The following is a 23,361-nucleotide window of genomic DNA, read 5'->3' on the forward strand; positions in this document are numbered from 1 at the left end:
AGGACGACCTAAGGGGACCCTAGGGTCGTGCTCCACCTGGTTGGGGCGCACCCCACATGGGCCCCACTTGGGCCGGGGTCCCAGACGAAGTTACAAGCCCATAGGCCCATTATAGGTGACGCAGCACCTTCTTTTTTGATTTCGCCCGACTGGGATGGAATTTGGCGATGAAGCTGGATCCATTGGAAAGATGACTCCGAGAGCTTTCCATCAAGTACTCATGGACCCAAAATGGAGCTCGCATGCATATTTGGCGGCCGTTTGAAGTCGACACTGTAGCAGGTGGCCGAACTGGATTGCAGAACTTGGACAGCTTGATCTTGATGTGAACGACGGTTGTATCTATAGTAGCCATGGTCACATCATCCTCCCCTTCTTCACGGAAAACCGTCCTCGGTTTTTCCATATGGTGCTCTTCGTGTAGTCCATTTAAAACTACCTGTTTCTTCCAATCACAACAAGACAAACTCGAGATAATTTTGTTAGCAATAACATTTCTCTCTAGATTGCATGTTTTATCCACATGTACAGGAGGTTCTAAATCTGAACAGATGTAAACTCTATGCACCAAATATATTCCTCTATCATTATATTCACCAAAGAGATGAAAAATAGCGTTACTTGGACATGGAAAATCAAACTTAGCAAATAATTTCTCCTTCAAATTATCGAGCTCATGAAAATCAGCAAACTGAACATAGCCCAAAGTATTTAAAGAAGATGTCAATTAACGTTCCTCTACTCTATTAGCAATGTGAACAACATGCTTAAAATCAGCGCAGTTAGTATTAACAACAGGAATAGCATGTCCATTCACTAGTTGTGGCATGGATATAAGTGAAGCATTATCGCACAACTCTTCTTTATCACAAGGAACAGCAAGTAAATCAACTTGTGACAAAGGCAACTCAGCAATTGATTCCACTAATGGTTGCTCTACTATAGCATGAAAAGTGGACAAGTGTAGCTCACCTTGAGAATACTCACCTTCATTTCTCTCAGCACCATTTAATTTACCTTGCGAACTTTCTTCAGACTTCGCAGGTGCTTCATCCTCTTTCTTCTCAAGTATACCATTCTCCTTTTCTTGGATGTGCTAATCTTCCTGCAAAACGTTAGTAACAGGGGAGACAAAAGATTGCTCCTCCAATGTTTGCACATCATCATTACATAAGTATATTGGGGATTCAGAAATAGGAGATAAATCACATTGGTCATGCATCCTCGCCTTTGATATGATCTGACTCTCAATGCTACGAGCAAGCATGAATAGGTGTCCAATATGATTATATGTCACATTATCAAGCAAAACCTGAATTTCAGAATTAAGCCCATTGAAAAATCTACGCATTGTATTTTCATTGCACTCTTTGTGATCACTGTAGATGATACAAACCTTAAATTCATGAATGTACTCCCTAACAGTTCTGTCACCTTGTTTCAGATGTTCTAATTTCTCCCGAAGAGTACATTTGTAATAAGATGTCACAAAGCGTTTTCTCATCATGGTTTTCAATCCATCCCAAGTTTCAGGTTTATTACTAACATAAGTCCACCAAAATAATGCAGAAGAGGTAAACTTATTACTAGCAGCCTTAATCATTTGAGCATCAGAAAAATCATATATATCAAATTCATTGTCTACTACTAGCTCCCAATCAATGTATGCAACAGAATCATACTTCCCATCATAGAATGGTAACTTAGATGCAACTTGTTCAAAATTATAGTCATGTACCTCATATGCATCACATGGAGAAGTCGTCATATCTCGTCGAAGGTGTAGAAGTCGATGTTCTCGTATTCCCTTACACAATCCTACCATGGTTAGTAGCAAACAAGAAACACACAAAAATATGCACGCTCCTATCAACTACTAGGTAGTGGCAGCTCAAATATCACACACACTCAAGCTTTTAACCAAGCTCTTACAAGTTCTTACTAAAGCAAGCGGAATGGTGATGTACACCGACTTAACCAAGCACCCCAATGGAGGTTGGATGTATCGATGCCTTGGCAAACACTTGCTGTACGGCTGCAATCAGATCTGTGGAGCTCTGGGTAGGCTTAAATATGTAGCAAAGGGATAGCAAATGCTCAAATGAGAGAATGCAAAGTTGAATAATGGTTCAAAGTCAAGTACCGTGCTGGTCCTAGGCTAGAACGTACTAGAGACGCGAGCCTAGACACAAACGATACCACAAAATAGCACTAGGAACAACTCATGCACAACTCTGATATATGAAGTTCAGCTAACTCATAACAGTATTTTCTCTTTTCTTTCTTTCTTCTTTCTTCTTTTTCTTTTTTTTCTTTCCTTTTCTTTTTCTTTTTTTTTGTGCGGCTTTTTTTCTTTTTTTTATGCACCTTTCTGCCTTTTTTTCTCACTTTTTTCTTGATTTTTTTAACAAAAACTGACTCAAGGACCTTAATGTAAGGTTACAGGGACTCAAACGTAAATATAAAATTTACAGGGACTCAAATGTAAAAGTCTAAACCCAAAATTAAAATTATACAAAAATGGAATGCTCTGAATTTATGCCGGTTCCGTTTTTCCAAACAGATCTCGAAACCGACACCAAACAAAAAATTCACCAAGGTGTATGGGATGGCACGGTGTAGATTGAACCAAAAGGAAAGGAGAGGGAGTCGGACTCAAGGGGGGAATGCCGCATGGAAGGTGGTGGGACTCGGTGAGAAATCTAAAAGAAGGAAACCGATTCCTTTTCTGCGTGGCCCCCAAATAGAAACGAAAGCAATCTAATCTAGTCTAATATTCTCCTTCTATCTTCCTCATGCGCATCTTCTGCTTCCTTCTTCTTCACGCGCACATGCACGGCAAAAACAAACACACACAAGGATCGGCAAACTCTAGATGCAACTCAAGAACTCAAAACTAACCGACAGAAACTTCTGAAAACTACAAAAATAGAACCGTGGCAGCGAGCCGATTCCGTTTTCGTAGGTCCCGACAACAACAGAGACACGGTGGCAGCGACGACTGTGGTACAAAACGTGACCAGAACTCGAAACTCTAAACGAACTAGACGCTAAGACCAGCAACACGACGTGACGATGCAACACAAAATTCAACAAAGTAAAAACTGAAAAGAACAATGCAATGGCACAATATGGCTAGGTAAATGATACAAATTTTTTTGTATGGCTATTTTCTAGTTATAGGAAGATAAAAACTCACCGAGCAACGAAAGCTCTGATACCACTTGATGAACCCTGAGTTCTTTTCGACACTCAAGGCTGTTGTTGGCTCGATCTTTCGGTGAGTTGTGATAACTACGATTTGGGAGAAACGTTAACGATCCGACTACAACCGTACGAGACGTTGTGTTGCGCCTTAGCGATCGATACACCTCTCCGTGGGTTGTTGATCTTGCCGGTGCAAATCAACCTTATTCCTGCAAGCAAATCGAAGAAACAAGCTGACGGAGCTCGAGGCTCCTCACCGGGAGACCGCGCAGGCCCCCCTTTGCCGGTTCGGCCGGGGGCTTAGGGTGCAATCTCAAGCTCTCTCTCAAAAATTTAACTGTATGTGGAAAGATTACTCCCCGGCAAGACACACGAGACACGGCGATGTATACAGGTTCGGGCCGCTGCGAAGCGTAATACCCTACTCCTGTGTTTTTGTGGATTTGTGTATGAATGAGCTACAAAGTGTGAGCCCACTTCTCCCCCGCTCTAAGCTCTAAATCTGGCCAGAATCAACCCCTTCTCTATGGGCAAGGTCCTCCTTTTATACTTCAAGGGGATACCACATGCACCCTTCCCTTTCCAAACTGGACTGTTCTTTTTTTCTTTAATGGGCGGAGATTGGTATGGTTGTCGTCCAAATGACACTTCGATGGGACAACTCACACCTACCTCCACTCCCGGCGGAGACGGGCGCAACGTGAGATCGTGGCTGCCCGTTGCTGATGCGACCAGTGTCAGACCGGTCATTCTTGTCCACCACGCGTCAGTTTAACAACGTGCACGTTTGCCCTTTTTCGTGTAACACCTTGCCTGTAATGGTTAGGATGAAGCCTGGTATAAATCTAACCAGGGCTAACGTGCCATCTCTAAGAAATAACACGCTTGCTCCGGCTTGAGACGAGTGCCTAGAGGCTTTCGTCTTGATGGGATGGGGCAAGGCGTGCGTCAGACCGCCAGTCGCCACCTAACCCTTGATCTGACCGGTCTGTGACTGGTCACAGACCGGATAAAAGAGCGTGCTGTACTGCGTTGCATGCAGCGTGACACGCTTGACCAGACTGCAATAAATGCTGTTAGGTGAGCACTGCTGTGCTCACTTATCCCATATATGTGGCGCAGACTTCCTTAAGGGGGTCGGGGTGCCTCGGCCCTCGGGGCCGGGGCAAGCGCAACCCGACCCCCCCTCGGGGGAAATCAGGAGGAGGGCGGACACCTCACCCTCGGGCCCGACGTCCCCGAAGGTGCCAGGCCACGTGGGCGATTGTGTCTGCCTCAAGCCTCTAGTCATGATACTCCCGGTCCCATATCACCGACAGTAGCCCCCGGCGTTATGCCAGAGCAATTTCCCTTCCCAAGGGAAGCGGTCAGGTGTGACGCCACCCCTAAAGCCTGGTGACAGGTGGGACCGGTCTCCGTAGTTGGGCAAAATACCCAACGGTCTCAATCCATGCACATTGGTAATGGTGAGTTGGCTGTCCATAATGGGCGGTCTCTTCAAGACTGCCACATTACCTGAGCAGCGCACGAATCTGGGCGAGCCGATTTGCTTCGCCTGGAGATATGGTGATGGTGCTTTTCTCGGAGCCATCAGAATAGCGTATAGCATCTTCTGGGCCCGAGGGTATCGGGTTTTGGCGTCCCGGAGGGCCTCACTAACAAAGTAGACGGGCCGCTGCACCTTTCGGCGGGGCCGATCCTCTTCGCTAGGGGCCGCATCTCCAGGGCGCTCTTCATCCGAGAGGCAGCGCGGGGCGCCCTCGGCTTCTGCGCCGATATCCTCGGGGTAAGAGGGCGACAGGCGCGGCCTTCCCGCAGTGGCCCCGAGGCTATCCTGAGGGTCGGGGGCGCCTGACACCGTCGGACAAGCAGGCGGAGGGCCAACTCCGGCCGTCGGGGGCCTTGGGCCGCCGTTCGGCTTGGGGGCCTCTCGGACCCTGACTTCTCCCCGTGGGCAGCGCTGGAAGAGTTCCCTTTCGGAACCGAGGACGGCGCACGCGCGCAGGTCCGGGACGCCGCCGACCACATCGTTCACAGCTTCGAGGGTACGGCCCCTCGGCTCGCGTTCGCCCTCGACTCCGACGAGGAGGGCGGCGACGGTGGTGCGGACGATAACGACGACAAGGCTGGTGACCCGGGCGCGTCGGAGTGAGCCCCCAGGCCCCTGCCAATCTTGAATAGCTTTTTCTTTCTTCTTCCGAGGCCTTCGGGCCCCCTTCTTGTATAGACTAATTTAATCTGCAACCAAATAAAGAGGAAATTTCTATGTCAATTCTATTTGTTGTGTGTATGAGACGAGGATGGTCTGTGCCGCGGTCCTTCTGTGTCTTGGCTTGATCAAGGGCTCGTGCCCAGGTCCTAGTCCTCAAATGGCTCGGGTCGGGGCTAGTGCCTGGGGAGATCCACATGTCGAGACTGGCCAGGCCGGGAACGTGGTGACCGAGGGTTATGGGTGACCCGATTGTGGGTTTTTGCCGATTCCCCCCCGGAGTTCACCACGCCCCGGGGCACGGCTCGGTTCTGGGCCCCGTTTGGCGATTTTAGCTGACCGAACCGAGCCCCCGAGGGCAAGGTTGAGCACGAGTGACCTATTTCAAGTCAAGATTCTTCAAAAAGGAAACAAAAGCACAGACACAGCCTTTAGGAAATCGAAAATGCTTTTGTTGAAATACGGAAGAGAAAAAAGATAAGCCCCCGGCCAACCCTGCACGCCCGGGGGGGTGCGGGGTTGGCCCGAGCCCGAAACCTGACACCCGACCCCCACTAGGGGTAGAAGCGACGAAGGTGTTTGATGTTCCACGGGTTAGGCAGCTCTGTGCCGTCGCCCGTGGCCAGCCGAACGGAGCCCGGCCGGGGGACGCCGATCACTCGATACGGACCCTCCCACATTGGTGAGAGTTTGCTCAGTCCAGCACGCGTTTGGACGCGGCGTAGGACGAGGTCGTCGACGCAGAGTGATCGGGCCCGGACGTGGCGCTGATGGTAGCGCCGCAGGCTCTGCTGGTAGCGCGCGGCTCGGAGGGCCGCGCGCCGCCTTCGCTCTTCCAAGTAGTCGAGGTCAAGGAGCGCCGGCCTTCTTTCTGTCGCTCGCAGACCTCCCCTTTCGGGTGGCCAGCGAAACGCCCTCGACTGCGAGGACATGACCCTCGTCGTCGGAATGGGCCGACCTCTTCTTCCTCCTCCTGTCCCGCCGCCCTGTCTGAGCGGCGGATTCGGGGGCGGCCGAAGCTGCCACTCCGGAACCGGAGGAGTTCCATGTCCACGCTTCCTCTTTACGAGCCACTCGGTCCGCGAGCTGAAAAAGCTCTGCGGTAGTCTGGGGCTCTTTGGAGGCAATCTTTTCGAGCATGCGGTTGTGCCGCACACCCCCCCTGAACGCGTAGATCACCGCGTGTGCAGGGATGCATGGTATAGTATTGCGGACTTGGCAAAACCGCTGAATGTACGAGCGAAGCGACTCATCATCGCCTCGCTGTACTGCATGCAAGTCCGCTTCTTCGCCTGGGCGCGGATATGTGCCTTGGAAGTTCATGGTGAACTGTTGGCACAAATCTTCCCAGGAGTGGACCGACGCGGGTGGCAGGTTCATTAGCCAACCCCGCGCCTGTCCTTTTAGGGCCATGGGAAAGAAGTTCGCCATGACCCTGTCGTCACCCCCAGCGGCCTCGATCCCGGTCGTATAGACCTGGAGAAACTCGGTGGGGTTGACGCTCCCATCGTACTTCTCGGTGATGGTGGGCCGGAACCTTGGGGGCCAACGGACATTCCGAAGACTCGCCACAAAGGCTCTACAGCCAACACCACCGGCCGGGGGCACGGAGGGCTGATCTTCACGTCCGTGTCGAGGTGACACTCTGGACGAGGAGGCGCCCTCCGTTGCATGGGGAGTACGCCGGCCATTACGCCGGCGCCCGGTGTTGAGGCGGGCATCCGGCTCCCCATGCTGATCCTCCCGAGTCGACGGTGTAGACGAGGGAGTGGCAGCCGAATGGCGTGCAGCCGCCGCCGCTCGCCGCGCCCTCCGCCTTGATGACACGGAGCCGGTGGTAGCGGCGCCGGAGGTCTTGGTGGTGGCGGACCGTCCACCAGCACCCAGGCGCTGCTGTGCCGTCATGACCAAGTTGGCCACGTCATCCAGCCATCGCTGGGCTGGAGACTCCGGGTCAGGGACGACAGGCGGGTGACGTAAGAGCGCGCCAACAGCCTGAAGCGCGCCTTGAGGCGTGCTGCCGTCGCCGTAGACGAGGAGGCGACGCTCCCCATCTCGCCGTTCTCCTGCACCACCCGCGACTGGTGATGCTGCGGATTTCTCGACTCTATCGAGCGCCTCCCCCTGCTTGGGACTTTGGCGTGGAGGAGGTGGGGGAGTGCGAGCTCGGCGGCGCGGATTTGGCTCCCCGTCATCGCCGCTCACACTCGGAGAGAGATCGTGCGCCTTTGCTTGCTCGGCCATTGGGCTGAACAAGGGAAACTTGGCGCACACGGAAGAGTATGAGAGCTCAGAAAACACACGCTGAGCCCCCTACCTGGCGCGCCAGATGACGGAGCTCGAGGCTCCTCACCGGGAGACCGCGCAGGCCCCCCTTTGCCGGTTCGGCCGGGGGCTTAGGGTGCAATCTCAAGCTCTCTCTCAAAAATTTAACTGTATGTGGAAAGATTACTCCCCGGCAAGACACACGAGACACGGCGATGTATACAGGTTCGGGCCGCTGCGAAGCGTAATACCCTACTCCTGTGTTTTTGTGGATTTGTGTATGAATGAGCTACAAAGTGTGAGCCCACTTCTCCCCCGCTCTAAGCTCTAAATCTGGCCAGAATCAACCCCTTCTCTATGGGCAAGGTCCTCCTTTTATACTTCAAGGGGATACCACATGCACCCTTCCCTTTCCAAACTGGACTGTTCTTTTTTTCTTTAATGGGCGGAGATTGGTATGGTTGTCGTCCAAATGACACTTCGATGGGACAACTCACACCTACCTCCACTCCCGGCGGAGACGGGCGCAACGTGAGATCGTGGCTGCCCGTTGCTGATGCGACCAGTGTCAGACCGGTCATTCTTGTCCACCACGCGTCAGTTTAACAACGTGCACGTTTGCCCTTTTTCGTGTAACACCTTGCCTGTAATGGTTAGGATGAAGCCTGGTATAAATCTAACCAGGGCTAACGTGCCATCTCTAAGAAATAACACGCTTGCTCCGGCTTGAGACGAGTGCCTAGAGGCTTTCGTCTTGATGGGATGGGGCAAGGCGTGCGTCAGACCGCCAGTCGCCACCTAACCCTTGATCTGACCGGTCTGTGACTGGTCACAGACCGGATAAAAGAGCGTGCTGTACTGCGTTGCATGCAGCGTGACACGCTTGACCAGACTGCAATAAATGCTGTTAGGTGAGCACTGCTGTGCTCACTTATCCCATATATGTGGCGCAGACTTCCTTAAGGGGGTCGGGGTGCCTCGGCCCTCGGGGCCGGGGCAAGCGCAACCCGACCCCCCCTCGGGGGAAATCAGGAGGAGGGCGGACACCTCACCCTCGGGCCCGACGTCCCCGAAGGTGCCAGGCCACGTGGGCGATTGTGTCTGCCTCAAGCCTCTAGTCATGATACTCCCGGTCCCATATCACCGACACAAGCAATAACAAGATAAAAGTAATCTGAATTGCAAATAAGAATTAAATACGAATGATAAGTTGGGGTTCCGAAGAACAAGCAGACGGACGGTCTAGCCGACACGCGCGCTGCAAGCAAGTAGCAATGGCTAAACTTTAATCTATCAAAACCCAATAAACTGTAAAGGGGTACCTAACTATTTAAGGAGGTGGGAGGACGACCTAAGGGGACCCTAGGGTCGTGCTCCACCTGGTTGGGGCGCACCCCACATGGGCCCCACTTGGGCCGGGGTCCCAGACGAAGTTACAAGCCCATAGGCCCATTATAGGTGACGCAACACCTTCTCTTTGTGATTTCGCCCGACTGGGATGGAATTTGGCGATGAAGCTGGATCCATTGGAAAGATGACTCCGAGAGCTTTCCATCAAGTACTCATGGACCTAAAATGGAGCTCGCATGCATATTTGGCGGCCGTTTGAAGTCGACACTGTAGCAGGTGACCGAACTGGATTGCAGAACTTGGACAGCTTGATCTTGATGTGAACGACGGTTGTATCTATAGTAGTCATGGTCACATCATTGTCCTTTGTGATCAGCCATGTACTACCTCTGAAGAATGTTCTGCGCAGTTCTGTTGTTCGATAGTATTTGCTCCGAAATTAACTATTCCTTGCAAATTGGTTGTGTTTGAATTTGAAGCTAAACTGACTAGGCTTTGTTCATTGTCCTGTTGGCATTTCTGGAACCATTTTGCAGAGAGTTTAATTACTCGTGCGCATCTAATGTGGGAACCGTGGGCATAATTATTTGAGATCCATTGCATTTGCAGATCTGTAGTTCATAAGCAGATATGCTAGTAGTATCTACATTGTATTGTAGGCGCCAACAAAATATAGGCATCACTAAATCACAGTCAGAATAAAATGGATTTGCCAGGATAAAGTAGCGTGTGCAAATAAGCAAATTATAAACAGGAATCTTGATAATAATATCTTGGCAGCAAGCCTTAATAAATCACAATGGTAACCTTTGTAAACTTTTATCTTACTGTGCCGTAGTATGGAACTGTTCACTGCATAGACAATAGGCCCATCTGTTGGGCTAATAAGCTAGAGCAAAAGCCAAAATTTGAATTTTTAAACTTAATTTTGAAGTTGATTTAAGATATACTTAACTTAGTTTCTTTTTCAGCATTGGTTTTTAAGTCGCTAAGAATAAATATATAAAATTTTTATCTATAAATTAATTTTTATTTCCTAATAAGTGGCTTATTAGGGAATATAGTCAACCAAGAAGACTTATAAATTTGTCAGGTAGTTACTCAGACTTTGTGGTAATCAAATTGCAGTCTGAATTGTTGTTTCTACTTGGGCTTTCTGATAATGCCAAGTCTGAAATTTGTAGTACCCAGTTAATTTGCATAGCTACGTATCTACTCCTCTACTGCAAAAGTTGCTAATGTGGTGACTTCGAGGTTTTGTTTCCAGTTGCCTACTTGATCATAGGTACTTTTCAGCATTCAATTGTTCTCATCCCTGATTTTTTTTTTAATATCTGTTCTAGAGGAACTTGTATAATTTGCAATACGTAATTCAAAGTATTATATGAAGCACCAATTCACAGTCAAAATTAGTATATGAGGAAAATCCACTTATCTGAAACACTGGCCACTTCATTTTTTGGTACAAATACTAGTTCACCGATCATTTGGGTCCAAAGCAAAACCAAAGGGATTAAATATTCTATTATTCTGTGGCTTGATAGTACCGCAGCATGTAACGATGATGAGAATGGTTGTTGCTGTGAGTCGGAGAATTGGCTATCCTATATACTGGTAGAGAAAAAATGATATATGCTAGAAGATGGTGTAGAAAAAGATGTTCATAACTTTACTAATTTCTTGAATCTCTCAATACTCCTAATTCAGGAGATCAATGGGTTTGTCATGTTGGATAAATTTGTCCAGTCCTGTAAAAGAGTCATCCTACCATTTATTTTGTCATTCTTGATTTTTTTTGTCATATTTAGCTCATGGGTTTATTGTGTTCTCTTTGAATTGTGTCCCCTGCAGTTTGAATTTGGTCATTTGTTTTTGCTGGGATCAAGCCTCTCAAAAAGGGATAAATTTTAAGTTTAGGCTATTAGTACTACTCATTACTCACCCTGAGCATGCTAGGAAGAAAACAAATCATTTATTTCTTGTGGGGTAATCATGTCCCTTCAGTGATGTTAGCTTTAGACTAGTCTTCACTCTACAGATTGACAGCAATATAAATTGTTGAAAGCGAATGGAAGTTGGCAATTGCTTTGTAGATTATTGAGAGTGAGACATTTGTTCTTCATTGAGTGGATTTAGTGGAGTAGTGGGGTATAACAGCAATGCTTTCTGATATCAACCCTAGAGGAGTCTTGGGTAAACTGAACATGGATCACATATTCGCAGCGCTGATTGACAACAGAATATGTAATGAATTGGACTCTCTTAGTAAAAATATATAATTTAATATATGTCTTTTCTTCTTCGTTTCTTCTTTTGTTGAGTAAAGCATCTCTACTTTTTGTTACTCCCTGATGGGTAGACCTAGGCAGCGTTCCAGAGGGTGGGAGAGTGAGTTTGTTTGTTTCGTTTTCCGCGCGCACGTTTCTCAAACTACTAAACGGTGTGTTTTTTGTAAAAAATTTATATAGGAAAGTTGCTTTAAAAAATCATATTAATCCATTTTTGAAATTTAAAATAGTTGATACTCAATTAATCATGAGCTAATAGCTCACCTCGTTTTGCGTATCTTCCCAATCTACTCAATCCCCTTCTCCTCAAACACACCCCTAGAATCCTTTGCCATGAACTTTGCACTTATTCTTTAGAAGCATGATGTTTTAGTACTACTTTACCTCCTTTTCAGGCCATCGTTTCTGAAGGTTATAGTTCATCCATAGGTCAAGGCTGGACAGGATTTAATTTTTTTCATAGCAACATGTTTTGGTTTGTACAAACAAAAAATCATTCAGTACACACGGACACACAGCTAGAGGTGGAGACTATCAGTCCAAAGACTAGTGATGCGTGCACATATTGATGCTTTCTCTGTTGGTCATGGTCTCATGGATGACGCGTAAGGTCGAAAGGACCCTGTAAGACGTTAGTGCTTCTCATCAGGGAGTGAGGGTAGTGTGCATGATGGCAATGATTGGGTGCACTCGCAAGAGGAATTTTCACTTCCCCTCTTGCTCACCCACCTGTACAAAAAAAGAGAGGAAAAGGGAGATTGTTTGGGAGGGTCTAGGCCGTGATTAGTTTCAAAGTTTTTCTTCAAACTTTCAACTTTTCTATTACATCAAAACTTTCCTATACACAAACTTTCAACTTTTCCGTCACATCATTCCAATTTCAAACAAACTTTCAATTTTGACGTGAACTAAACACAGCTCTAATGTAGCTGGAGTGCTGGACCTGGTGCCCACAATTGGTGGTGCTGATTTCCTCTCTTTTGTGGTGGGAGCAGTAACGCATGCTGCATAGATAGTATATTCCCCTGCCCTTAAGCTTAGTTTGTTTGTACCAAATCTGGATTACTAAGTCAATTTACAACCTTGTTGCCCTCATAGAATTACATCGTCATGAGTCAGATGAAGTGCTGCAAAACTTTGTCAGCATGAGTTAGTGGCTGAACAGGCAGGCTGCATTGCTCCAAACTCCATATATTATGAAAAATGCGCATCTCGAAAAGGAAGATTGCTTCTTTAGCTTTATATAAAGGATGCCCTCTTCTCTTTTTATCGCGGATCTGTGGATTTGGTTGCTCAGTGAAAGCTGATTAGACTCTGTTTGTTGGTAAACATCTGGTTGGGTTTATTGTCCCAGGTTAGTCGTGAGATGCTTAACTTCTAAGTAATTGGTTAGCTACATGCCTACATGAATGTTTGCTTCTGAACTTTTGCCGGCAAGCATGACTGTTGGTCAGCAGCTGCTACCAAAATGGTAAAAATTGACAGATCAATTGAGGTATAGAGGTTGTCTAAACTTTTACTAACATCGATGCCTTTGGTACTCTAATTGGAGGACAGAAGGTGTTCGAATGTCCCACTTAAATAGGTAGGAGTGACAGCTCTACAATTATACCTACATTTAGTAAGTTTGTTTGGGAGCCCCAGAAGTAGGATAGGAACGAAGAATCGTCAACAGATGAAGTGTAGTAGAATTGTCAACAGATTTAAGTTTAGTAGATTGATGTTTGAGGCATGTTCAGTAAAATAAACGTACTGAACACAGTAAACTTTGTTTTCTACCTTTCATTGTCATTCTTTCCCATAAAGCGCACCACACTAGCCTCTTTAAAATGCCACCGTGCAAGTTCTTGGCTCTCTCACTAGTCCCCTAGCTTTTGCCTCATCAACAGCTGAGCATTTGCAACTTCAATCAGGTACGGAAAGACACCTCATGGCTTCTTGGCCTGTCTTTTTTTTTTCTCATGAAGACTCTTGAATTCTCTGCCTCCACAGATCATGGTGGGTGCATGGCAGGAGCATCTTCATGGTTCTTGAGATCGGGAGCAGCATAAGCAGTATGAGGATGGAGAAGAATGGCTGTGCTGTTCCTTCTCCTCCTCCTTCTCAAGAACTCTTCAGTTTGTCCATGCCTTTCATGGCATAATTCCCTGGATTCCAGAATCTCTGGGTGGCTTAGGGAGGTATGAACAAACCGGCAAGTCATAAATCGGCAATAGTGAGCTCCGACTGGATCTTACTCCTCAGTTTATCAAATTTAGTTTCATTCCCTTGTAACCTTATTCCAGTTGTTTCAACTTTCTATTGTTCCCCCTTACAAAGGTCATTGCAATTGTATCTTGTGGAAGCAGATAAGAAGTTGTCTCGGTGTAATCTTGTTTTGTGGAGTCAAATGTTTGCTTGTGTGTTGCTTGGGAATATTTTATCCGAGATGCTCATATTTACCTTGAAAGATAGCATTATTGTTATATCTTCTTTTACATCAAGTTATTTCCTTTCGTTCGAAAAAAAAATGCATAAAGTTATTTGCACGAAGAGACAGGATTATGTGAGGTCGGTGTTGGAAGTACTTAAGGCTCTGTAGCTTCAGTCATAAATTTTTTTGCTTCTGATAGAAAGAATGGGAAGAGCATGTATGTGTTGAATACTTGAATCTACGAACGTCTAAGCATGTACTGAGACTGAAGCACTGTAATTGCATCTTGGTTATTCTTGCAAGCTGATGCTGCCAAAGTGCTTCCCGCATACTGCAGGCTAGTACTAGAGCACAGATTTCCGGCAGATGTCCAGAAAAGCTTCCTTGGACATGAACATACAGCCAAAAGAAGTGCTTGTAATGCTGGAGACAGATGCTTTACTCAGTACTTTTCTTGGGAGCTTTTAAGTGTCCAGGAAAGATAGCATCCTTGATTGATCTTGTTCGACATATCAACGCTGCCATCTTTCACATATCAACGCTGCCATCTTTCTTGTTGTTCGATTTGCAATGAAGAGGCAGGATTGTGTGGGTGGGTATTGCAAAGTAAGAATACGTGCCATTCTGTTTATCAATAGCTCGGTCACAAATATGTGTTGTTTTTCTGATGAAAATAATAATAGAACACATGTAATTAATCTACAAACATCTAAGCATATATGTATTGAAAATCGCTGTCTCTGAATACCGAAGCACTGCAGGTGGTACCTTGATCCATCATACGTCCTAGTCATTCTTGCAAGCTGAAACTGCCAAAGTACTTACTGTATACTGCTAGAGATAGTACTCCTTCGTTTTTTTAATATATATCATCGTTGACTTTTTAAAATACATTTGATCATTCGTCTTATTAAAAAATATAGTAATTATTATTTATTTTATTATGACTTGATTTATCTTTAAATGTTCTTTAAGCATGATTTATTTATATATATATATATATATATATATATATATATATATATATATATATATATATATATATATATATATATATATATATATATATATATTTGTGTGAAAAAATTGAATAAGACAAATGGTACAATATTTGATAAAAAACTAATAGTGTCATATATTAAAGAAACGGATGTAGTATCATAGTGCTACCAGAGTACAAATTTGCAACGTATGTCTAGAAAAAGTGTCCTAATGCATCAATATTCAGCCCAAAAAGGGCTTATGATGTTAGGGGCAACCTACTCCAAACTTTTTACTCGGATCTTTAAGTGTTGAGAAATGTTTGGAATACAATTGTTTGTTCCATGATACACTATTCTGAATTCTCTCAAAGAATGTGCAGTTGCATACTTACATGAGGGAAGCTGAACAAGTGAACAACACATTCATACAGCTTCAAATGAAGAAAACATTTGGAACGAAGCAAAACTGCCACTAGAGGCGGACCCAGGCCCCTAACACCCTAGGTCATGGCCTGGGGCTGGTGTCAAAAGCCCATGGGCCACAACAAATTTTCATCGTATATAGGTTATCTTACTGTTAGAGCACCACAGGTCGCCCCAAGCCTTAGCTATAGGCTAGGTCCATGTTGTTGTAACCTTGCTCAGGAACCTGCCACAACGTCAGAGTTGTATGTGTTCTCAACAAGACAAAGCTTTTGCCTTAATGTTGCATTGGGTTATAGTAATCCTGTTAGATATAGATCAAATGGCAAATGTTACACTCGAATATAGAATATATAATTGGGAAGTTGAACAATGCTTAGCATCGGGTGCCCGACACACGCATGGAAGTATCGGACGCAACGCCATTGCATGCAAGGACTGCGCTCTTAGCCTCTCACTCTCACCGTGCGTCCCTCCCTCTCTCCCCATGTGCCCCTCTCTCTATATACACCCTCTACACATGAATGCACAAAATCGACTAGTAGTATCTATTAAGTTGTAAAACAATATTTTTTACTAATATATTTATCAAATCTACGATTTAATTGCACCATTTATTCGTTGCAATTAAATTTTGATAACAATATTTCGTATGGTTGCATTCCGATAAAAACAATATACATGTTTCACACCATTAAAAATAGATGTTTCATGCGTGAGAAACAAATGTTTCAATTTGTATTTGACTATGTTGCACATTCAACTTTTTTTTCAGTATGTATTTTTTAATTCGTTGCACGATGTATTATTAGGATGTTTCAATAAATATGTTCTAATGTTCCACTAGTTAATGTGTAAATGTTGCACGTGGTGTTCTTGGTGTGTTTCACTCAGTATCTTACGATGTTAGTAGTTACAACTATTTTTCTTGTATGGTATAAAAATGTTTCAATTAGGAATATAATCATATATTTGATAAAAATAATCATTTGAGATTTTGTTTTGAAAATTTACTTGTAAGGAGTATAACAATGTAGGAGTAATTAGATAGTATATATAATAAATAGTTTAGTAGAAAAATCAATTTAAAATTTATTTATGTTGCATGTCCTCCTTCTTGCATGCATGGAGTAGACCATTTATTCATAAGAGAAACAAAGAGATAGACACGTAGACAGGAAAGATGCATACTTTTTGTATCGAGTAGTAGTACTAGTCTACTGCATTTAGGGCAGTAACAGTGTGCCACACATTTTCGCCGAACCTCGCTTGCCACCAAGGCCAGGAACGGTATTAGCTACATGCTCTACAGTGGAGGTCACTCATGGTGGGTCCCCCCACTCTCTCTATTTCTCTCTCTATCCCCCTTTACTTTTCACTCTGCTTTTCATCACATCGCCTTTTCTATCGCGTAGGAAATGAGGCGTCGGCACGGAGCGTTCCCGGCGATGGACTCGGATCCAAGCGGAGCTACGGTGGTGTTTAGGGTGGAAAATAACATCTGAGATCTCGTTTGTTTAGAGATACATATATGTGTGGGCGTGCCAGTGTACCTGAATACACAATGTAAACAAAACATAGGAAACATGCTCTTTATTAATCTTAAAAGATCATAAATACAAATTCCCAATGTAATATATATGTATGCGCGCTCCATAATCTGTCATTGGACAGATCTGACTTGTGCGATGTGGTCTCCTGGTTCCTGGGGCCTCGAGAAGCTCCCAGTTAATTACCTCCGCAGGTCTAGGCCTGCAAGAGAACCTCCGATTAAGCTGCTTGTGGTCGTCTCGTCGTCTTCACTTCGCATTCTCCATGCATGGTTGTGATGATGATGTAGATGTGTGTGTGTGTGTGTGAGCGCCGGCAGCGATCCATGGCCTCGTCGGTCCGTGCGCCAGTGTTGGTCGCCCACCCTCCGTCGTCTAGCCTTGTCGGTCTTGAACAACGTGTCGATGTAGATTGTTGGTGAAGACATGCATGGAGTTGCGTAGCTTGAACGACTTGACGTCACAGCAGTTGCGTCGAGATTAGATTAGAGAAGAATCAGGGAGGAATTATTGAAGATGGTTGATGTAGACGGTGGCCGGATTTAATCAAAGCTCGGCATCTCATTTGGGACAAATAAGAAAAACCAACAGGACTTCTTCAGCCCACGCATTGGTTTGTGCATGGCACTGTAGCAGCGATGACATGTCGTCCTCCGATTGGTTGGCCACGTTGCCACAATAATTAACTTAATCAACATGCATTAGCTAGCTTGTTGCCATCCAACAGCACTGGCTCGCCGTCCTCCCGTCGTCCTTCCTCTGTACTGCAGCCATACTTGCCTCCATCGTCATCCGCTGGTTTCGACGCCATGCATGATGCTTGACCTCCGGCATGAGAACTGATAGAAGTCTTGGCAGTCGGCGGCAGCTCCGCCGATCCTCGGCGCGCTCCGGCAGGGCGGCTTCCCGACGACCTCCTCCATGGTTAGCCCGCTCCAGTGCGGTGAAGCTTGCAAATCAAGGATGTCTGGTATCTCGGCGAGGTCGCAGCTTCGGGTAGATGCATCACCAGCGGCTTGAATTAGCAGCGTCGAGTCCAGGGACAAGTAGCACTGCGTCGGCTTGAACAGACACCGGCATCGATGAGGCTTCTGTGACGCGTAGATGAATCGGCCACCGCGACTTCCCCGGCGACGACGATACGTGTAGATGGATCCCTATGCATGGATGTGTGCGTGCTGTAGATGAAAGAAAACGAAACAATCTTGCTAGCTTTTACCTGGACTAGCCATCAAGCTCCTCTCCTGCGCTTGCTAATGATCGGATCACCGCGCGCGCCCTCTCCTGCCGGACGCCGGGACTCCGGCCGAAGTCGCTCGCCGCCGCCGGTGCGTGTCGTCGATGGATGGATCGCCGATGAGAGTTGATGGATGGATGTGTTGATGCTGGATGGGTAGATGCGTTGATGATGGGTGGCTTGTGGATGCTAGATGCGTTGGTGAATGAATGTGTGGATGAGTTCGTGAATGCCCCTGGCTACCGAGGGGTCGACGCCTTATATAGGGGTCTGAGGTCGGTGCTCGCCGCGTCCGCGCGCCGTTTCCTCCGCGTCAAGTTCGTTGCAGATAAGGCTTGATCGATCAGTTTGTTATTTGTTCATATCCTTCTTTGATTTTATCTCTTAGCTTCTCCTGGCGTCAAATATCTAATTTGTAATTCGCTTTGTTTCTCTGCTGCTGGGCCACAGTCCGGTGATAAGCGCCTCGCCAGCGCTCGCGCGAAGTAACTAACTAGATCAAGTTTGTTATAGAGATAAAATCAATTGGTTTGTTGGTTATCTCTTAATTCATCTGGTTTTATCTCTTCCGCATATTAACTTCTGAAATCTTGGCGCGTAGGCAGCTACCGTCTTCGGCCATGGGCCGAGCCTATGATTAATCACTCGGATATGCATAGGTTGCTTAATCACCCAGGCATGCACACACATACGACCGTCTACTGTAGTACATGCATGCATGCACGTGATTGCCTCACCAGCCAATCTTCACACGGCTAGTTATTGGTTAATTATACATGCACATATACTAATCCAAGTATATATATTCCCAGCTGCCTGTGCATGCATGTATTTGCGTGTATATACATGGCCGAGCATTGCGTAGAAATGATAAGCTAGCCAACTTACAAACTGCTTGTTTGCTTTGTCCATCATGAGTAAGTCTTGTGTACACATATAATAGCCAAAATACCATCAAATAGGTGGACGGCAGGGCTACGTCTCTCCTCCCATCGGCGGGCGCGAGCGGGAGACGGCGCTGACGGGGGCACGGCGGGAGCTTGGTGGAGTGGATCTGGCGGTGTGGCCCTCTCCGTCGAGCTGCCGCTGCTGTGGTCCTTGGTGGCGCGGAATGGCGACAACAGCGAGGTTAAGTTGCCGCCGCCACCACCATATCCCTTTCCTCCCTAGGCCGCTGCCACCACCATCTTTCTTCTCCTCGCTTGGCTGTCGCCGCCGCCATCTTCCTTCTCCTCGCTTAGCCGCCACCGCCACCCCGTCGAGCTCACCAGATCCAGCCTCGGGTTCGCCGGATCTAGCAAGCTGCACCGCTTAGGGGATGACGCAGCTGGTCGGGGCGGCGGCCTCGCCGGCGACCGTCGCCACTTCGCACGGGATGTGGGGGCATCGCATGGGGCTACGGCCTCTCCCAACGCGCCGCTCCACCCTCGCTGCAAGTTATGACGAAGAACGGGTAACTTAGTTTGGCTCCGCGGACTTCGGTTGGGAACGCCACGCACATATATGGGAAGGAATATCTGACGTGGATGGTTGGGGCAGAATGCCACCTCAGTGCACTGTGAATGCCCTTAATAGATGGGGTGGGGAGAGACAAAGGGCTCCCGAGCCTGACGCGTAGTCTTTTCGGGAGAAGCTACAAACTTCAAAAAGGAAAAAAACACTATGAGTCCCATTGGTTACCCTAACAAACCAAAGCAAAAGCTGAAATTTATTTTTGTCAAACTTGATTTTGAAGTTGATTGTAAGATATTTTCAACGTAGTTTATTTTTCAGTATTGGTTTTTAAGTCACAAACATATATATAAAAACCTTACCTATAAATTAATTATTATTTATTAATAAATTGTTTTGGCTTATTAAGAAATACTATACGTACAACAGAATGAGAACTTCTTTTTTTACTTATAAATGTTACTACGGCTACACTTAATCTAAGCCTCACATCAATACCATAGTGCCTGTGAACCTCGAATATTAACGATTCATTCGTACAAAAATCCTACAAAATTTCTGTTAAGCAGTGGTCATTATGGACAGATCCTTTTTTTTTTGTCCACACGAAAATTCTATGAAGTTCAGACGTTTAATTGTCCTTGATCATCAAAGTTATATCGACCGTCCATTCTCCGATGTACTCATCCTGGCCGTCCACCGCTACGAGCCTTCTCCCCCTCGTACGCATACGCGAAACGCCCCCCCACCGCCGCCGCCGCCGCCGTATTCCTCCTCCGCTCCTCCCTTCTCAAGCAAACCACCGGACCTCCCTCGTCTCCGCATCCGGTCCACCCCTCGCTGCTCGGGTGTGCCCCTCGCGTTGCCCTGTACGCCGGCGAGGCGCTATCTCCACCTCATCGTGCTGATTTTCCCTTCTGTGGGTGTGCAGGAATCATCAGAAAGGAGGAGGAGGATATGCCGCTGGGACTGATACTGAGCTCGCTCGGAAGGTCGATGCGGCGTAAGCGGCTGTCCTCGCTCGGCATCCTCTCCTCCAAGAGGGCGCCTCGGGATTACTACAAGGGGAAGAACTGCAAGCCCACCGGGTTCCACACCCGCAAAGGTAATGCCTTGCGGGACGCTCTGTGATCTGATTCTAGTCGTCTGTATTGCTCAAGCATGCTCTCTTTGTGTATAATCGCATATAAGATTGCGACCAGGTTTTGCTTAGCTGAGAAATTTTGTGATTTCGAACCGGATAGTTTAATTAAACCGAACGTTGATGGAGAATGAAATGGTGACAGTTGCTAGTCACCACACTATTTGCCCAACCGGAAATCTGGAAGAACCTAGGAAGGGATGTTCTTTATGTGAATCGTTTTGTTCCAGGATTTATCTGAGTCAACCGTGCAAGTAATTGTCTGCTTACTGTAATTTGGGAGGTGCTTTCAATAATGTCAAATATCGCTTCAATAAAAGGTGTGAGTAACCAAAGTTTAATAAGGCATTAAAGATCTAGTGAGTAGCAAATAACATTTCAATTCAACAGGTCCATTTCAACTGGTGGTTCAGCCAAGCAGAAATTTCTCATGGACACATTGAAAAATGCTCTATCTATCATAGTTACATAATGGTATTTTAATTTGTATGGTATATAATCATCCTACAGAACATAGTAAATCTTGGTGCTATCATGGCTGCAGCTGTACTGTGGCTACGCTGCAGCCATGGCAAGGTGCAAAGCACTATTGCATTGGCTTGCAGCCGCAGCCCACACAACCGCAGCAAAGAGATCCGAACAGCCTGTTTGTTAGTCTGCCAGAAAGAAAAATATTGAAGAGCAGAGTCTGGTGGTATTCAGTTCACCTTGAAAATATGTAGGCAGTATTCAACAAAGAGGCCCAAACATAAAATATTGAAGAGCAGAGTCTGGTGGTATTCAGTTCACCTTGAAAATATGTAGGCAGTATTCAACAAAGAAGCCCAAACATATCTGTATGCAAGTACAGTTTTACCAGTGCTAGATGATTATGGGTAACAAATTACAGGATAACGCAAAGACTTATCCATCAGTGGATATTTGCTCTTAGCTATAACTTAGCCTTGACCTTTCTATGCAATTCTTGTTTGGAGCACGGACATGTTTAAATTTTAGTTATCATTGATTAGTTTGATTGTTTTGTGCAAGGGACGGATACTTCTCCATTGTATTCCTGATTTACTTGATACTTGATTCAAATGACATTTGTACTAACTATTATATGATCATTCAACTGATTGTCGTTATCTATGTCCATCCCTTTTCTTTCATGAGTAAAGCAACCTACTTGCTTAGTCTAATTTTCGAAATATTGATTAATTCTGCAGGTGGATATGTTATGGTGGATGAGAAGTTGCCAAGATTTGTGGTCCCTGACTTGACTGATTTCAAGGTAATTAGCATACTGCCACGGTTTAGTGTCCACTGCTTCTCTGGTTAATTCCAGTCTGAACTTGCTGGGCAAACTTTTAAAAGTAACTTAATGGCACCTAACAAACAGAAAATAGCTAATATAACATAATCAAAGCTCTCAGTTCTGTTTGAGGTCCTTCTTAAGAAATATGATGGAAATAACTTGCCATGTCCAAATTTTATCTGAAAAGATGATGACTTCATTCCTTGGGCAATGAGTTGAATGCTCCATAATCCATTACTGTTGAAACGTTTAACTCAGGCAAGACAGATAAATTGATCATGAATGGTATAACATGGAATTCTTCTTTATGTGGTATGAGTGACCAAGGAATCATCTTGTTCCTGTTTTTTTTCCCTTTTCAATTATGGTTGTGTGTATAGTAATAAATTTCCTGTATAAATGACTGCAGTTGAAGCCGTACGTGTCACAATGTGCCAGGGACATCACAGCGTCATCGGCATCCTCCACTTCAGCAGAGACTAGTGAAAACAAGAAGTGATCTTATGGATGCTCTAGGCATTGTTTGTGTTTTGCAAGAACGCAGAGCATCTTTGCAGTTATGCTTTTCTTATGGTGAAAACAAGAACTGATCTTAGTGCATGTAGCTTCATCGTCTGCTGCATGTTGACTATTATTTAGCTACATCTTTTTTGTAAGAGAACTTGATAGGCAGCATATATTATCTGAATTGTCTGTTACATGTTAGCTGTTTCTCTGGCTCTAATAAACGTCCATGTCTGGAGGCATATGCATGAGGTGATGCCACTGGTTGCAAATTTGCTGTGATATAAAAGTGAGATTTGATCATTTGATCCTGATCACGCACGACCTATCCACTCGCAAACCACTGAAAACAAAGTTGATTATCTTGTGCTGTCCAGTTAAACTGGAACTGAATTTCTTTCCTCAAGGCACAGACTACCAAACATGTTCACTCTTGGTTGTGTGAAGTTTGATCAACTGCAGGCATTTATACAGACTACCATAGAAAGTCATAGGTATGTCTGGCAAACTTGCCCAAAATCATGCTAGCTCCAAAACTTTGGCACCTATTTGTAAGGTTGCCAAAATTTTGCAAGCACATGTTTGTTCGTTCATTGTGCATTTTTCTTGCAAATCGTAGGCGAAATATAGTTAGACACAACTACAAAATTATCCAACACAGGCTATTAACATCGAATTTCCAGCCCATGAACTCACTCCCAGGTCCACTACTCTCTCCGGCCCATTAGGGTTTGCTCCGCGAGCATCTGACAACGCCCGAGCCTATAAAATGCGTCCACCCCCCTCCACCGAAGGATACCATCGCCGCCGCAGAAGCCTTCAGTGTTCGATCCTTCGTTTCTCTTTTCGTTTTTGCTCGTCTCGTCTGTGTTCGATTCGTTTGTTTTTGGATTTGTGGTGAATCTGGTGATTGTGTTCGTGCTTCGTCATCTGGTCATTGGGAGGATTAGTCTCTAATCGGTTCCCAATCGACTCGTTCCCTTGAAGCAAAATCGCCCTGTTGTATCCTGAGCTCGCCTTCCAATCGTGCCCTCGGATGCGT

At 45.9% G+C, this 23,361-nt stretch overlaps 1 protein-coding gene and 1 long non-coding RNA gene across 2 annotated transcripts; both read left to right on the plus strand.

The window, feature by feature from the left end:
- Positions 1-13,177: 13,177 nt before the first annotated feature.
- LOC9271277 (uncharacterized) lies at positions 13,178-13,768 on the plus strand. Its single transcript, XR_001543434.3, has 2 exons — positions 13,178-13,232; positions 13,312-13,768. It is a non-coding gene; the product is annotated as an uncharacterized lncRNA (long non-coding RNA).
- Positions 13,769-20,042: 6,274 nt separating this feature from the next.
- Positions 20,043-22,539, plus strand: LOC4329997 (uncharacterized). The gene is made up of 4 exons (NM_001377487.1): positions 20,043-20,225; positions 20,309-20,482; positions 21,727-21,791; positions 22,225-22,539. Exons 2-4 carry the CDS (start codon positions 20,335-20,337, stop codon positions 22,312-22,314), a joined length of 303 nt encoding a protein of 100 aa, NP_001364416.1. The 5' UTR covers positions 20,043-20,225; positions 20,309-20,334; the 3' UTR covers positions 22,315-22,539.
- The last annotated feature ends 822 nt before the right edge of the window (positions 22,540-23,361 follow it).

This window comes from Oryza sativa, chromosome 2 (assembly GCF_034140825.1).
Source record: "Oryza sativa Japonica Group chromosome 2, ASM3414082v1".
Taxonomy (NCBI): domain Eukaryota; kingdom Viridiplantae; phylum Streptophyta; class Magnoliopsida; order Poales; family Poaceae; genus Oryza; species Oryza sativa.

Coding starts and splice junctions, on each gene's coding strand:
- LOC4329997 (NM_001377487.1), top strand. CDS start 20,335: ATGCCGCTGGGACTGATACTGAGCTCGCTCGGAAGGTCGATGCGGCGT. Junction 20,483..21,726: donor CGGGTTCCACACCCGCAAAG/GTAATGCCTTGC, acceptor TTAATTCTGCAG/GTGGATATGTTATGGTGGAT. Junction 21,792..22,224: donor CTGACTTGACTGATTTCAAG/GTAATTAGCATA, acceptor AAATGACTGCAG/TTGAAGCCGTACGTGTCACA.